The sequence below is a fragment of the Calonectris borealis genome, chromosome 8, assembly GCF_964195595.1.
Source record: "Calonectris borealis chromosome 8, bCalBor7.hap1.2, whole genome shotgun sequence".
NCBI lineage: Eukaryota > Metazoa > Chordata > Aves > Procellariiformes > Procellariidae > Calonectris > Calonectris borealis.
The window spans coordinates 25525366-25543287 of NC_134319.1; the positions used below are offsets into that span (position 1 = coordinate 25525366).

Below are 17922 nucleotides of genomic sequence, written 5' to 3' on the forward strand. Positions count from 1 at the left end.
AATAATAACAATGTAGCACTCAGAAAAGAAAAATAATACGATAGTGTGTGCATTTTTTCCCAGTACAATTAACATTATTCTGAAATATATCAAAAGAAAAGCAAATACGGGAAGATAGGAATTACCATACCAAACCAGATCCAAGATCCACTGTCCAAGACCAAAAGCTTGACATGGAAAGCAAAAAAATTCTGCACTAGGAAAGTATGAGATGATCTTTCCACTCTCTCCATTCCTGGTTCTTCTTCTTAAATCAAATCACTTGATTTGAACCCCATCATGTCTGGAAGTCATTTATGTTTTCCCTGCTAATGGGCATTACTTTGCCGTGTATCCCAACTGACCTTCACTTCTGCTTACAGTCCCCTGTTCCTCTTGACACTTAAGTTTCCGTATTCAGCAAGAAATTAGAAATGCTTTTTTAGCTGTTAATACTCACTAATAGTGAGTGGAAATTTGTTACACCTGGGTTGCCAACACTATGAAACACGTCTCTGACAGCCTCTTAATTTAGGTGTGTTCTTAAGACAAGCATGTTCCAACAGCTCTTTCACTCTCCACAGTTCCTGCCTGCCCACATTAATGATAGGAGTCAGCACTCCTGTTAACATGTCTCCCCATTACTGTTTCTTCTCATAAAAATGTTTGGGTTTTTCTTTTTCTTTTTTTTTTAAACACAGAATGTGTACAGCACATTTTTTGCACAGAAAAATGGGTCATTATCTGCTACTTTCTGAGCTATCTAAATCTTACCTTGTATTTCTCCAGAGATTCCTAGCTGAGATCTTCAGTCTTGGATTTTTATTCCATTAACTGAATTGAAACAGACATGTAAATTTAATGGATAGCTCTGAAAGTCCTAATTCCTATTCTGTACTCACTCTGCCAAACTACTGCAGCATCTAGCCCCGAGTACTTTATAATACAGCAGCAGCTGCATGGCATATATAGCTATACAGAGATTTCACCTATGAAACACAGGCTTTGTTGTAGGATCAAGATATAACTGTACAACGTAAAGGATATGGGCAGGGATTAGCCTGCCAGAGCAACTCCTCTTTACTGATCCCATCAGTTATAGGTATGTGTATGTAAAACACTTTCTCTTCCTCACATTTATGTTCTGCTTCCTCTTTGATTCCCATAAAAACAAGCCACATAACAGTATCTTTTTTTCTAAAATGCTTGTTTGTTCCCCGTTACTGAAGATAACTTCACAGTCTTTCATTGCTTCTTTATCTCACAATAACTTAACGCTATTTCAAAGTATTATATTCCTCACTTTCCAAATAGCCTCTGTGTCTTACTTCCCAGAGTGGCTTGCCCAAAATCACACAGGAAGACCAGGGCAGAGGAAGGAGCTAAGCCTCCATCAGTATTCCCTGGTGGGTATACATATCTCCAGGTTAGTCGTCTTTCCTCGAAGCTGGAGTTACAGTGCCTGGCAATAATGGCTCTGATCCAGGAGAACCCCATTAGATGAAAGAGCTCACATTATCTGGAAAGGTCTTAACATCAGATTATGTTCCCAAATCCCTTTCTCCTGGAAGCTAATGCATGTGAGTTTATATGCTTAACTATTACTTAGCTATTTAGGCTTCAGAAAGAAAATAGAGACATGCTTTTTGCCAAACATTTTTTAAAGGATTCTACTACAGTAAAATCTAATTATTATAGATTAGTGAGTGTGTGGATCAATCTTAAAGGAGATCTCTACTTTGATACATATCTATGTGTTCCTACTTTTATTTCCATTCTTAATATTTGTACGTGCATGAGATGGGAAAGGGAACTGCTTTACTACAACTTAACCTTTTTTGCTGAATTCATAGAGAATGGCTTTTCAAGCAAGAATACTCAGACTCTTGCTTCTCTGGAAGCTATACCAAAACGGAAAAACATAGGAACAAAACTATTTGGTTTAGATACAGCCTTGTGCATGTGTCTTTGAGACAACTGATCTAATAAACACTGTGATCTGGCACCCATTTAAGTCAGTACAATTTTCTCAGCACTGACAGCACTGCTATATTGATCCAAATAAACTCGCTCAGGTACCAGGCACTATAGCTGCTCTGTCTTTGCAGCCTGCCGAGGCAAATCTATCCCGCCTTTCAGCCAGGCTAATTAATTCTGATGAGACTGCTGGAATAACATTGCTACACTGCATCTAATTCATGGGTCCAAGCTCACTGGTTCAGCATTATCTGAAGAGATCCTATGCTGCGCTCCACTGTACGATGTACATTCAAGCTTTTGACAATTTTGCCCTAGTTATACGGGAGATAAAAGGAAACTGCAAACCAATGTGTGACTCGTCACTTCCATTTTCCTCTCAAGGAGTTAATTTCAGGTACATCCAGGAGGCCATGAAAGATTTGGCACCTAATACCATGTTCTCCTCATCCAAGGCAACAAAGGTTAAATAAGACTCTGCTTTATTTATACAGAAAAAGCAAAGTCTATTTGCTTTAGTAATACGTTTTGTTAGTTTTTTAATTTGGGGGTAAATGTTGGTGAAATTTAATGCTCATAAAAATGAGACATTAATGCTGGCCAGAGCAAGGTTTGGTGCAAGCGGACCCTGTGTAAACTCCCACACATGTCTCTGTCAATGCACCTCAGTCAGGAGTGGCAGTGAAACATGGCTGCTGTCCCAGTACTGGACCTCTTCTGAGGGGAGAGTGCCAAATCTGCTGAAAAGCTCAATGGTTTGCTTGATTGCAAATAGTTTTCAAGCCCACCAGAACAGCATATTTAATTACACTTCCCTGTTGTTTAACTCTGACACTGTAACAGGTACTTGTGTGTCCTCCAACTATGCTTATGTAGTTGGCCCCATCCAAAAATAAACTATGAGGTGGCAGCAGTTGTACCTGTGATGATAGTTTTGGGTATTTTTTTTTATTACATGCCAATTTTTAATCTACTGGACTGAATCTTGATGTAACAGAAGCCACTTCTAAGACCAAATTCATATTGCCTCTTGCTTTGATCTTTTACACACATAAAAAAACCCAAGAAAAAACTGATGCAGAGGAAGAGAGCATTTGAAAAAGAAACAGGTGTAAGACTCTGAAAAACAGTACAACCAGGTCAATAGGAATTTCCCACTTGCTGTTCAAATTGCCTGCCTGTTTGCCAAGGAATCAAGGCTAACCACATACAGTTTCCCCACTATATACTGCTGGCAGGGATCTTATCACTGAACCAAATTAGCAGGAAAGCATATTCTTGGATTGCCGTTGGCTGAGGACCAATTTAACAGTGGGCTCCAGGTAAAACTTAAAGTAGATTATTATTTGTACCTTTTTTTTCTTAAAGAAGCAGAATGTGAAAGTTAATACTGAGTCCACCACAAACGTACCCTGTGCTGTTCTCCACTTACAGGGCAGCAGAATCCAAGAACTGAATTGTTTCAAGACACAGTAGTGTGCCAAATGCACATTTTTATGTAGATGACCTCTGTTTTTCCCTTGTTTTGGGGGAGAAGAAAGAGCTTATTACAGGAGGGAAAGTTTCTGTGTAGAGGCAGTATTTGTGAGCGTCACTATCTCTGGTACTGAAGGGCAAAAAAAAAATGTATTGAATGTAATCTATTCATACTCGCTTCTCTTATTTAAACCCCAGCTTACTGCACAGCAAAATCATTGGAAACAATCCCACTACTTTCAGTTGATATAGGACAGAGTCCTGGCTCAGGAGAATGGTGTGTTCATATTGACATCACTGGACACTTTTAAGCAACATTGCAAAAGCAGTTTGTCTATGGAACTGCTTTCCCCATGCTCATAATGTGCTTTGTGGAATAAAAACCCATACTGGGAAAACTCAGGGAAGGCTATAACTCAGGGAATTGCTTACGCATTATCCTATTGGGTCAAAAATTTTGTTTTTCAAGAGAATGTGAAATGCATTGGGCTTAAAAAGCTCTTGGCTTATATAACAAATGCCAAAGGGCAGTCTATTCATTAGCCAAGACATAAAAGTAAAAAGGCTGCTCCAGGGCCTTGAGGCAGCACAGTTTCTTGAGCTGCGCTTCGTAACAGCTGCCCTCCAAAGTCTGGTTAACGTCATCAGAAATGCTTTTTAACAGAGGGCTAAGATGACACGCTTACTGTCACAGCATCCCCTCTTCGGACAGAAAAAGACATCCTCAGTTTCCAGAGCTCTCCTTGCCAGTGCTGAACTCTGACACACTGGGCTCATCCTTTACCTCAAAGTAATCACAGCAGGAAAATTTGCTCTTTTCTTCTTTAATGTAACCTTCTGCTCTCCTTAGTCCTTGATAAACAGTGGATGTTCAGATATTTGTTATAACATGTACTGCTTGCCCTGCATAGTTCAGTACTCTATGAGGAAGCTGCCTTGATCATTTGAGGATCAGGGGCGGCTTTACAGAATATGTATGCTTCAGTTTTACAGGACAACAAGTAGGGAACCGGTATGAGGGAGCAAAGGGAATGAACATGTTCCTTCCTATCACATGATTTTACTAATTTGCCTTAGAAATTATTAGTGCACGCTGCAATTTTTCCCTTAAATGCTGCTATAAAATTATACAATTGTCTAAAAAAAAAATCTTCCTCACTAAATCTGGCGTGCCTTTTTCCAATTTAGAAGTCCAGCAGAACAGCTGGACATCTGCATTTATTTCTTGCATACAGCCCACTTCCCTGCCATGGAAGCATATCCCATTCTAGCTTCTGGGCTGGGTTACCTTCTAACAGCCCTTTATATGTGATCTCTGCCTCTGAACCACTTCAGAGGAGCCATCGGCACACAGTTGTAGCTGTTCAGAGCAGTTACCATCACGCGGTCACTCGTTTGTGTTTGTGATGTCTCTCAGCCAAGAGCGTCAGGTTGCAGGGGAAAGTACTGGCTGGGATGTCTACTGTAGATCAAGCTCTTGCCAAGGAAACCTGAATAAACCTTATAAAAACATTCTCTCCTTCCTATTTATCTTAGATTTTTGAAGTTATAACTATTCAATTTATCAAACTTGATTTATCGAACTATTTACCTTGGATGCTGTTGCACTTGATGGTTTTGAGCAAAGAAATGACTAATTCATAATGACAGTTGGATGAAAAAAATTGCAGCACCAAGAATGAAACTAAACAAACTCTTGATTTATTTATATTTTTAGCTACAAGCAAAAGTTGAAGTTAAGTAATAGAGTGCTAGATGCAATTTAAAAAAATGCAATGCAGAAAGGAACCAAAGCAAAAGAAAATTCCATAAATACAGGGAAAAACATACCCACCTGCTTCATCCAGACACTTTGGAGGAGAAAAGGGAGGAGAGATTGAAATGGCTATTGAATAGCATTCATTTGATGACTCCTGAGCATTTCTTTATAAAAAGAGCATGTGCGTGTGTGGCCATCTCAGTTCAAGCTGCTTTACTCCTTCCCCAACAGTGCCTCCTGCTAGAAACATCCCGTCATGCAGCTAGCACTGCTGCTGGCTTCAAGCCTGCTCTGTTTTGGCTTAATGAAGCTCCTCACCACCAAGAGGAGCCTACAGGAAGGCTACGGAGTCTATGCAGCAAAGAAGACATTTGCAAGTACACAAAACCTAGTCAATGGGCCCCAATATTCTTGAAGCCAATCTACATTCATTTTGTCCATTTGTATGTACGGTAAGTGGTTTAATTTGCAGAGCGCTGGTATTGCCCTGACAGTGAAACAGACTTTTCCCATATGGATAGGACCAAGACCACCATTTCACACACGTCGTCAGTTCGTAATCATGCGTGTCACCTATGTATTAAACTAGAACAGTGGTCTAGGCTTCAAGGTCTTTAAAGCTCAAAACAGCTAAGACCAAAAAATTACTGTAGCCAAAACTTAACCACCTGTTTGTACTGTAGCCTGTCATGAGTTGTGCTGTTGTCTGGATACATACATCTGTTGGGACAAAGAACCTTTTCCTCCTTGTTTGGGCATAAGTGAGAAAAAAGGAGTAAGTGGTATCCCAACTCTCTCATTTGTTAAAAACAAAAAGAGAGAGACCGCTCCCAGAAAACAACAGCAATTATACAGCATATTATATAGCTTTGTCCTTCAACAAGAGACCAGAAAATGAGATGTGGTACTTGTTAATACACTTCTGTGCAGCAGTGCACCGTTTGTGACTTCAAGGAGTACTGAATTAGGAATTAAAAATTCGCAAACTTGAAACTGTGACTCTCACAAAACTGTCAGAAAACTGTTCCTGCAAGATGGATATGTTGAGAGCAAGATCCCTGGTTTGTGGCTATTTCTTTCCTATCTTGTCTAAGATGAACTTTCAAAATAGAACCTCAGCTGACCAGAGGACGGGAGGATTCACTTAGGATGCAGAAGATGCAGATGTAGCTCACAGCGTAGAAGTGGACCTTGAATGAAAATATACATGAGCGTCCTATCTGCTTTTCTCTCACCTGTATATGTTTAACTCTAAATTCTGCACAGATCATCATAAACTTTTTATCAATAAAGTTTCAAGTTTTAGTCCAAATATTCAGTTGGCACTCAGCCTGTGGCATTGATTTTACAAGGGTCAGTGATTTTCTTATCATCTAAACATATAAGACCTCAAATATCAGCAGTCTTCAGAAACGATAAAGCAGAACCCATGGAATCGTGCACCGTGATACAACAGCTCAGCTGCTGAGATGCCATGCTGACCTCTCCTACCTTACCAACCTGGTGCGAGGTCTTCATGAATCAGTGTGCCACGGGCTCCAACAGATGCCATGCTATGACAAGTAATCAACCTCCGCAATGTCTAGCCAGGTGGCACGGGCACTTTACACAGTCAGCAACTCCAAAGCGGAGTCCAAGACCATGAGAAAAGAAGATGTAACAGAAACTTGTATCTTGACACAGGCCAGGAAACGAGAGGCATTAAGGTAAGGAGCCCTGCCCAGACTTGCTGTGCAGGTCTACCTGCACCTGGCCATGCTCGTGGCTGGGCCTGACTCACCACCGTGACTCCTTGGCCTCAGACGTGCTTCATCGCTTTGCGCTTGCCTGGCGAGCGGTGGACTGCTGTCTGGTGCTGGTTACTGTCCTGCTGGACCTGCTCTGCTCACCTTCTTTGGGCACTGTGGGACAGCGCCCATGTGGGTGCCGTCCCTTCCCTGCCTGCCTTGTTTCACCCTCGAGCTGGGCTCCGCTTCCCTGGCAGGGCAGCTGGCTCTTGCTGCTTCCTGGCACCCAGGATGGGGGGAAAGGGGCAGGGAAGATGGGCATAGGGGCTGCGGGGGGATGGGGGGAAAGGGGCAGGGAAGATGGGCATAGGGGCTGCGGGGGGATGGGGGGAAAGGGGCAGGGAAGATGGGCATAGGGGCTGCGGGGGGATGGGGGGAAAGGGGCAGGGAAGATGGGCATAGGGGCTGCGGGGGGAGAGGAAGGCTGTGGCAGAAAACAGGTAGCTCTTCAAGTCAATGAAATGCTGAATATCCCAAATAAGGAGAAAACCTAGAAAGTTGATATAAATATTGAAACAAGAAGAGGCCACCGTTCAGTAACTAAAGCAAGAGCTGCAAAAGGAAAAGGCAGAGACTTCAACTAATGGGACTGGGGAGATGAGAGTAGGGCTATCTGCTGGGGGGAGCTGCAACCCCTGCCCTCCCTGCACGGCCACAGAAAGAGTCTTTCCACTATGACTGGAGTGGGACAAGGAGTTATTTGATAGTGGAAATGCCTTGCTCTCTTTGGAAGAAGACATAACTCTTTATGGAATAATTTATTAATGCCATTTAAGAAATTAAATTCCTGTTCCCTAAGAATTTTATTTATGCTAAATCAATACATGAAGTCAGAATTTCATTTTATTGTGAATAGAAATTATATTAAGAAAGCAGCATAGAAAAAGGAAATACTTAATGATACTGAAGTGTTCTAGTCTCGAAGTGATTTAAATGGCATAATGATATATTAAAAATAATATATTTAAATATTTCAGAAAAGAGCAGGAGTAAAAGTACAGTGCTAAACTTAGAACAAGATATTGTTATTCTCAAAATGACATATTAACATTAGTAAAATGGGATGAAAATGATTCATTATTTCTTTCTTAAAAAAAAAAAAAAATCAAAATTGAAACTTCTTGCCAAATGTCTGCATCTGGCAAGAACTCCATCTTCCAGTGGTAACTTTCTATTATCATTTTTTTACCACTTTTCTCTGCAGTTGAAGAACACGCACGTTGACTTCTATTGCACCAGAGAGCTGACAAATAATTTTTTAGTAGCCACTGATGCCAGCACTGATTTAGTCTGTGACAGCATGAACCCTCTGTATGCATGCAGTCTCCTGATCTCATCTGTAGTTTATCTTTTGCAAATTCATTTTTGAAAACCACTCTTATAAAGCCCATCAGCCACACAATCCAATATCGTTTCAGTGCTGCATTGCCCCACACAAAAGTTAGTGCAGGCCCACCACGTCACCCCGGTTTCTCCTATTTTTCTTTTTTTAAGCAGAGCAGCTGCCAAGTCAACAACGCATCGATTTCTGGTTGGGAATGTAATCTCACATTTAAGGCTACGAATGATGCACGCGCACACACGCACGCACACACACACTCTCTCAGTCTGAACAGTGCTTGGTCTTGGATAGACACAATCTCTGCAGTGCTGTATAAACAAACGTCATCTTCATTACCTCAAATGGCTCCACGTTACTGAAATGGAGCAAGCTGAATGCATTGCAGGAACGCTCTGAAAGAGCAAAAGGCATTTGAAGAGTTTCAGCACAGCCTGGTGGGTAAGCTCTGAAAATACACCAGGTCCACCCCAAGGACTCTATGGAGTTGATGTGTGGGAGCTCTGGGTCTCAGCGAACTGCCAGGCAAGGTCAGGCTATCCTGAGGTTTCATCTCCAAAACCAAAAATTTGAGACTGAGTGCTAAAATTGGTCCAAGGTAAACTTCCTTTTTATTGTTTCCTCTGTATGTTAGAGAGTCACACTTATGACTACGTTAGTACTGCCAGCCACGGTGGTGTGCAGCTGCGGGATTCAAGAGACAACCCAGCTGTAAATAGTTACACGCCTATTCCTCAGAAAAAGGCATATTATGTTGATTTCAGAAGGTCAGTAACATTATGCATTGCTGATGCTGACAATCCTCAGACATAACTATTTAATAAAACCCTGTTTTTCTCTAAGGTTAAAACAATGAGACTAATATTTTACAATAACTTGTATCCTTCCTAAATAATTATTTTTTTGTCTCTAGAAAGGAGATCTTTTAGTATAAACTTGCTTAGTACTTTTGTAGTCATCATCTTCCTTTCATTTGCATTAAAAAGAAAGATTGACTTATAAAGCTTTTGTATAAAACTTTATTCCTACATTGCTGTACCTTTAAAATTATTGGATTCTCTTCTTCTTTTTCTACATTTTTTCTGAGGTAGAGCTGATGCAAATATAAATGTGCTGTACTCTGTAACTGAAACTTTCCTTTTCTTCTATTTTGGTTCTCCCTAGTCTAAAACGCAGCACGCTGGTTCTTGGCAAACACAGTTGCTTTATGTATGGAAAAATAGCTGTGGTACAGCTGTGTAGAGCCCTCAGGGAATTTCTGATATTCTTTTAGAGGCAATCTGGAGAATGTACAACCTCAAAAAACCTGGGCCTTTACAAAAGCAAGATGCCTTGTCGAAGAGATAAGCATTGCTACCGGAGAGTTTTTCTGAGGAATGTTAAATAAAGGACATCATTTCTAGCTTAATGGGACACCTGTCTTGAGCTACTCTATTCTTTCTTACTTTCTTTGCCATCTCACACAAACAAACAGCCCGTGATGTTAATATTTTACTTCCCTTGTAGCTCCTAGCTTCAACACTGCCATGTGTCACAGACTTGCTATCCAGCCCCGCTTGCGCCTCTCATACAAGGTTTAACTTATTTTTCCTGTTTTGCAGCAAAGCCCGAAACCCACTGCTTACTTCACTCCCCCTGCAAACTTCCCTCCCACAGGCAACCTCCTAACGGTAGCAGCGAGAGGTGGTGCAGGGGCAGGTGGGGACCCTCCTGGCCTGGTCCAGCCCCTGGGGCTCCTGCGGTGGCCACCAGCTCCTTCCTGGCAGATCAGTTTAGAGCAAGGGGAAGAAAGTGCTCCCTTCCCCAGCAGGGAGTGAGCCCACTGCCGCCGGGGGCTGCGGGCTCTGGCAGCATCAGCCAGAAGAGGAGAGGGTGAGTTCCTGGACACCGGCTGCATGTGTGGGTGGGAAAAGGAGCAGGCGCAAACGTACCCTGCAAGAGCCCAAACGCAGCACTGGAAGCTGGGGGGTGGGAAAGCGACAGGGGTTTTGTCATCTCCTTGAACAGCATCCCTGACTGCCACAGCTCAGTGCGCTGGCCGTTTTTTGTGTCGTATAACATTTCTCTCAAGAAGCACCACATGGCTGATATTCATAATGTACAGTCTCTGAAAAAGATTTTAATGTAACTACTTTGTTCATTACAGAGCACAAGAAACAGATAAAAATCTAAACAAAAGCAAACACACAGTTCACTCCCCGCTGCGGTTACCTGACAAGCAGAATCTTGTGGAGACTCTGGGATCCTTCCTCTCCCCCATCTTCCCACACCGTACTCCGCTAACACAGCACTGTCACTTCTCCATACCGACTTTTCTATCAGCTCCTACCCAGCAAATTGTGGAAGAAATCCAGTCCCTTTGGTCACATAAGCCCTTAATTACCCTCGTTTGTTGCTCAAAGTCCTCTCCCAGCTGATCTGTCGCTTAGTTATTTTCATCCTGGACTTCAGATTATAAACCACTTTTGAACAACAGCTAACTCTTAGCTTGAGGCAGTGGTTAGCAGTCTTCGTGCAGCTTAGCTCTACTTGACAAAATCAACGTTTTTCCTTTTACTTTGAATGTTTGTTTCTCGGCTTTTGGGCTATGCCAGATCTCCAGCCTGCTACAATGTTGTTCTTGCCCTAACAAAGCCAGAGCAGTTTTCTAGCAGAGCTTATTAGCTTGCGCTTCGTGCCTCACCTGTAATATGCTTCACTGTGTTCCTGGGAGACATAAAATTAAGCCTACAAATGAATAAGCCAAATGACTGTGGAGCATCCAGCATAATGACCTTCTTCTACAAGCTCTGTGTCACCACCCCGTGGATTTTTGAAATTCAAATGACAATAGAGAAGGCAAAAAACCATCCCTGGTACATATATAGAGGGTTCTTAGAAGCAATCAGAACTTCTAAGCTGTGCTAAGACAGGCTCCCTCAATTGTCACACTGGGATTTAATGAGATTTAATTGTACAAAGTGTTATGTAATTTGAAAATAATTAAAAGCCAAGAGCTCAGTCTATCCCCTTGTGACTATAACAAACTTTACTTCAAAAGTGGTTTACACTAGGCACACGAGGGCAGTTTTAATGTAAGGCTCTGTTTCTCTGATTAGGCTAATAATGAAGACATGCATGAGGCAAAATTTAACATAGTTCAGGACTTTTCCTTCAAAATACATGCACAAATCAAGTGTTAACCTGGCATGCATTTTTTGAAAAAATATGCAGTCAAAAAAACATTGAAATCATTCTAGAAAACAATTTAAGCAAAACAAAATCCTCCAGAATTTTAACAGCCCGGGTGCTGCAGGAGTTTAAAAAGCTGCAGAACCATTTTTCAGGGAATTGAAGTGTATGAGTGCCCTCAGATTTACACAAAATGAAAATTTGAGCCTAATTTTTGATTTGGGAAACATTTTCAGGTATTCCTGAAAGTGTGACTAGTCTCTGTCTCCGCACTCTTACAACAGGTAGCTGCACTGAGCTCTTAATTTTACTACCTGAACTAGCTAAAGGGGCTTTACAGTGGCCATATCTTAGAAGAAGAAAAAGAAATTAATTGTTCTCTGTCATCCAATGAGCACCACTGAGTCAATCTGCATCCAAGACTCCCTATCCTTTTGATTTTCAAAGGTATGCTAAATTTGCAATTTTGACATGTCCCTCTTAAAAATAGCCAACAGGCTTTGGGCCTACAATTTTTTTAGATTATCTTCACATTTAGTCTCAAAAGCTTTTTCTCCACAGGTGATGCCCTCAGCTTTGTAAGTTTATCACCTAAGACAGCTTCAGCTGAAAAGGCAGTTCAGCTGACAGTCAGGGGGAATCCCACTGCCTCTGTGACGGTTTGCTGCCACTTATTCAAGCAAGACCGCCAGGAAGCACTTGTCTGAGCTGATAATTGTGAATGAAATATTTGATCTAGAGTAACAGCAAACTTAAATTAATGTTTTAACCAAGTGTGACTGTACGTGTTGTTTACATGGCTCCCTAAGTATTTTCAATTATGTTTTGTAAATTAGGAACATGCAGTGATAAACTAGGAATGCTAAATCTCTTGAGTGACTGTTCCTTTAATGGCTTCAAGCAAAAGAAAAAGGAAGATTTCTTCCTCTGTAACCAGAGAATCATGACACTTACCTGGGAAAACACACAGTTTTATAAGAATTAAATGGTGTGTTTTCCTACTGAAATTTGTAATTTTTATCCATGTATGGGATAGCACAAGATTTTGTGTATTTAGAAAAAAATGATAAGTTTACAGAGTCCAATAGAACAAAATAATTTCCACCTTGTCAATTATCTTCTTTATTTGTTCTAAAAACAGGCTAAAATCCAGCAAGAAATAGTAAAAAGATCACAACTGTAACACACAAAACCTCATAATGAAAAAAAAAAATTTGTACCAGTTAAAATCTACAAGGTTTGGAGGAAAAGCATCTAAGTATTTTCCAATTCTGAAAACAGGCCAGATGCATTCATGGAAGCAGTCTCTTTAAATTACAGTAAGCATAAGCAATAGATGCGCAAGCATGCAGTGTATTAAGCTCTAAGAGTAAACAGAATGTATTTTCTATCAGGATGGTTGCAATCATTCAAATGCCAATCTCCAAACTCTTCCTGGAGTCTAATATTGAAATCTCAGATTAATATATGTGGAGCAACAAGGACATCTTCAGGCAAGTTAGAAAAATGCAAAAATTTCTATCCCACATTGATATGGGAGGACTTACAGATTCTCCGTAAGTCTGAATTCCTTGGAATTGGCACATGATGTAAATGGCAAGCTCTTAAAACTGTTTGGGAAAGTCCAACAAGTTCCACAGAGTATTATTAAAGCAGTGCTTGGTCAGCATTCCTGAAATGCTAGAATATATGCTTACCAGTTAGGTTAATTTACTTGCTAATAGTTTTGAAGGCGGACCTGTTTTTGCAACACACTAATCTTGTTGTTCTGAGTTGCTTTTCTCCTTGTTACAGAAGTAAAAAAATCTCCTACACTGTACATATTTTTAAAAGAAAAAGTATAAAAATAGTGAAAAGGTTTCTGAAGAAGTATTAAAGGCAAATCTACACAAAAATTAAACTTTCACAGTTCTTTGTCATGCTCTACAAGTTTCAAGTATTCCTTTAAATCTGTACCTTTGAAAAACTGATATAGCAGTAAACGTTTTCCAAAAAAAAGGTGGAAAGAGGAAGAAATCTTATACTTCTTATTTTGTTTAAGTTTTTTTGCACATGAAAAAGCACTTTTGTTTTAGTATAGCCCCTAAGTTAGAACGGGAGTTGTGGGGCCGTTTGTAGAGCTCTCTGTTCCCTTAGTGCTATCTGCAGCCTTAGAATCATCACATACTTCAGAAGGCTCATTTTCCTCTGGCATTGATGGGGCAAGATCAATAGTGATCAAATCAGTTTCCTGATCTGTTTTTTCTACTTCGCTGCAAAATTCAACTTTATCTTCCTGCTGGCTGTTCTTCTTTATTTGTCCATTCTGTGCTGGGTAGATACTGGCAATGGTGTCATACAGAAATTGGTAATGTTCCTTAAATATAAAGAGAAGTCAGTATGAATGGAACGCTCAGAACCCAAGAATAAACCCATTCTTTCTCTGTTTTCTTAAATTTTAGAAATGTAACATGTAGTTGAACATGCAAGACTGCATATGAAGCAGCTTCCACAGTTTTTGGCGTACAGAGTGTTGCTTCTATGGTTTATTTGATTTCATGTTTATGTAATGTCTCTGTAACTGCCTGCATCAGATGTTCCAAGTTGAGTCTTGGTTCACAAAGTCCCAAAAATATGTTTTTTAAAGTACCTACATTGTAAACACGTATTGTAAGGAGTCTAGGAAAGTCATCTAATAACCCGACCCATATTGATGACACCTAGGTTTGGTTTGTTAGTAAATGCACAGTGTATGCCACAAAGACACAATTCCTCTGGAGCGATTTAAACAACAAGTCGATGGCTGCTAGCCTGTGAAATGGAGTTAGCCTCCTAACTCTGCAGAAGTTAAGGGACACTGTGCATGTACATCCCTGAAGCAATTGCAGAAACATCAATTTGTGCAATTTGTAATTTTATAATATGCACCCTTCCACAAAGGTGTTATAGAATTGTAGCTCTGGACATTTCACAGACTCCTTCATTCTTATCAGTAACAGCCAATTCCTAAGAGTGGCTGTGAATATCCTGATTAGAATTAGTATTCCCTATGCAGAAATTATGCATAAGGTTATGAGGGTATTAGTGACCACGATAAGTAATTTCATAATTTTTTCTGATAATTCATAAGATTTACTTACAAAGGTGGAGACCATTCCCAGCCTGGTGCGACGAAGAGCTTTTACTACTTGGAAAACATCTATTACTTCTTCTATTTCTGCACTTTCCAAGAGGGTCATTAAAGCACAAAATACACCAGTCTGCTGTGATCCATCACTAGAAGATGGTGTAAAATGCACATGTAAATTTAAAATGTAAAATCAGCAAGTCCTCTGACTAAATGTCAGATTTATTTCAAAGTCTCCATAATGAATTACATTTCCAAAACATTTTTTACTGGACTGAAATTGTTACAATTAAGAATATCTGTAGGACACACACAAGACAGTTTATCTAGAGGCTACCTGGACCTCATGTGGCCACATGGGTAAGAGAGGGGTAAGAGAGAAATTAGAAGCTTTAGACTTACAGTCTTAATAATTGTTAGCAGGATTATCCTCTGTTTCAGATGGTATGCAAGGCTATTCCTGGAAATGGTCCTAAAAAAGTGGGCTTATGTACTGGAACGAGAGAGGAACCTAAAAGCTCTGCTGGATCCTCATTAGTAGTATGCTGCAACAGCACTCTGACCTAGCATTTCTTCTCAAAATATGTGTACCAGGCAAGAGCAGCTAGCTCTGACCACCTACTCCACGCCCACGCTTGCCGAAGAGAAGTGTGCTCACTTTTCAGTACTACAACCAAAAAGGTCAAGCTTGAGCAATTCAAGGAATCTTCTAGGGAGAGCTGAGTCTCCAGACACATGGAAAGGCTTGTGGGAAAAGGCAGGCATCCCAAAATTGTGGTTGCTACATATATCCAGAACTTAGACTTGGAGCTATGTTAAGGTATGTGCTGAATTCAGACCCACCGGCAGTGGATGACGAGCGGGACACTGCGGGTACTCCTGTTGTCCTCAGTGACTGGTCTGGCTGGGACTTTTTGTTTAAGGTTGAGAATCATGTTGACTAAATCTTTGGGGTTTTCTGGAACATCCAAGCCACTCCAGTTGTGATACTGATACTGATACACCTTCTGTGTATCTTTCGTCTGAAAAACAGCAGTGGAGATGTAGTCAGGTTAAAATAAAGATTCACGTAGTACATCTATTGCAGCTGATTTACAAAAGAAAAATTATATTCCTGAGGAACTGCATGGTGATGTGAGTTCTACCTCATGAATATGAGGTAGGTAGACATCCAAGCTTTGCTCGAAGTACAAAAGGCAGCTGACCTCCTGAGACTCCACTACCACCATCTCAGCAATTCCCTAAATGGTAAATTTGAGCTAATTTATAGCATTTATCATGATTGGCTGCTGGTCTGGAAGAGAAAAGTATTTCCATTTCTTAGAGCAGGATGTAAGTGCAAGTGGGAACTGTCCCTTCTCTTTCTTCAGGCTAAGTTTATAACAAGGAAACAAATTGAAAGCTTCCTTTTGGAATTTGCAAAGAAACTTCTACCTTCAGATGTGTAACATCAAATGCACGTATGGTATAGCTAGGACAACAGTTGACGTCTGTCATTTGAACTTCTATGCCATCATACGTTTGTTTTCCTTCTCCCCAGTACTGTGCACAGAGTTCCTAAAACGGATAAAAGTACAAGTCAGTGTTTACCATTCAAACCTCCTTTTATTTTATCTTCCACATGCACTTAGAGAATGTATTGACTTTAAAGTAGTAGGAGTGTCATTCTGTTTTAAAATATAGCATCATACACTCTTTCCCTCAAAAATTCATTAGAAAGTAAATTAAGAAGGTAAATAATAGAACAAATTATATTGGAAATCCAAATTCCTCATCCTATGAAACACGCTTAAGGGGGAATGAGAGAGCGCAGTGCAGTGTTTTCTTTGCATATTGGGGACCATTAATATGTCAGTGTGAAGATGATGCCCTCACCTGATCTCCTTCCTTCAGCTCTGTCAGCATAACAATGACTTTGACTTTTCTTTGGAAGACCATTTGCCAGAAGTCAGAGATAGTTTCCTGCAGTGGTCCCTGTGTTGCAATCATGGCTTTTGGACCCCAGTAACCCTATAAAAGAAATTTTTAATATTTTTTTCTTAAATGCATTTGAAATGTGATTGTCAAGTAACAGAACTCGTTATCATTTAAAGAATACCCCGTGAAATAAACTAATGAACCCTTTTGCTTATAGGGAAAACGTGTATCACAGTGTCCTGTTTCCGGCTGCAATAGAGTTAAATTTCTTCCTAGTGCTGTGTTTTGGATTTAGTGTGAGAAGAATGTTGATAACACACTGATGGTTTTAGTTGTTGCTAAGTACCCTATGGTCAAGGATCTTCAGCTTCCATGCTCTGCCAAGTGCACAAGAGGCTGGGAGGGAGCACAGCCAGGACAGCTGGCCAGCTGGGTATTCCATACCATGTGACGTCATGCTCAGTATATGAATGGTAGGCATGTCCTGGAAGTAGTGATCGCTACTTGGTTATTGGTCAGCGCAGCCAGTGAGCAATTGCATTGTGCATCACTCGTTTTGTATATTCTATTATTATTATTATTATTATTATTATTATTATTACTATTATTTCCCCTTCCTTTTCTGTTCTATTAAACTGTCTTTATCTCAACTGAGTTTTCTCACTCTTACCCTTCTGATTCTCTCCCTGTCCCACTGCGGGCGGGGAGTGAGCGAGCGGTTGCGTGGTGTTTGGCTGCCTGCCGGGTTAAGTCACGACACACAGTAAGCAATGGTCTTACAGGAATTCTATGAGCCAAATGTCATTAAACTCAATCCTCCTAACAACAGCATCACTTCCAGATTGACAACAAGGTATACTCATGCTGCAGTGGGTGAGACCTCACCCTGCCATTTTCTGCAAAGCGCATTTTTCTACACAGCAGTTTAATTTGACCACTAAGAAATTGAGTTTATACCACACAAAGTTGGTGCACCAGTCAGTTCACACTAAGCTACCCAAAAGTAAAAATATATTTACTCTGACTAGATATCCTAACTGTGCAGCATTTTAAAGGATTTTTAAAGGATTCAGATACATTCAAATAAATCAAATAGGTAGTAATTCCATTAAAATCAGTTACTTCATTAGTGACCAATAACTGCTCTCCTTCTTTTGGGGGTATATATGACACCAAAAAACTGATGGCCCCAATTTTCAGTAGTAGGGTTTTGTATATGTGAATAACTATACTCACATTTCACTAACAGGGAAAATATTATTACGGATCAACTTGTACATAGGCAAATGCCCACTAATAGAAATACATGTTATCATGAGGCCAGTCTGAAAGCTAGTGGTTTTAAACATAACATACACACACACAAAAAAAGTGTTTCTATGTTTAGTCTCACTATTTGAGATTGCAGTCT

At 40.4% G+C, this 17922-nt stretch overlaps 1 protein-coding gene across 9 annotated transcripts in view; it reads right to left on the minus strand.

Moving 5' to 3' along the window:
* Nucleotides 1-8074: 8074 nt before the first annotated feature.
* Nucleotides 8075-17922, minus strand: part of PTPRC (protein tyrosine phosphatase receptor type C) — a 70313-nt gene continuing 60465 nt past the window's right edge. For all 9 annotated transcript variants that reach the window (XM_075156545.1, XM_075156544.1, XM_075156543.1 and 6 more), the window contains 5 exons: nucleotides 16470-16604; nucleotides 16029-16151; nucleotides 15438-15616; nucleotides 14608-14743; nucleotides 8075-13844 (listed from right to left, as the gene is read on the minus strand). In XM_075156545.1, the coding sequence (XP_075012646.1) occupies nucleotides 13572-13844; nucleotides 14608-14743; nucleotides 15438-15616; nucleotides 16029-16151; nucleotides 16470-16604 (846 nt within the window). In that variant the 3' untranslated portion in view covers nucleotides 8075-13571. The remainder of the gene's footprint in view (nucleotides 13845-14607; nucleotides 14744-15437; nucleotides 15617-16028; nucleotides 16152-16469; nucleotides 16605-17922) is intronic.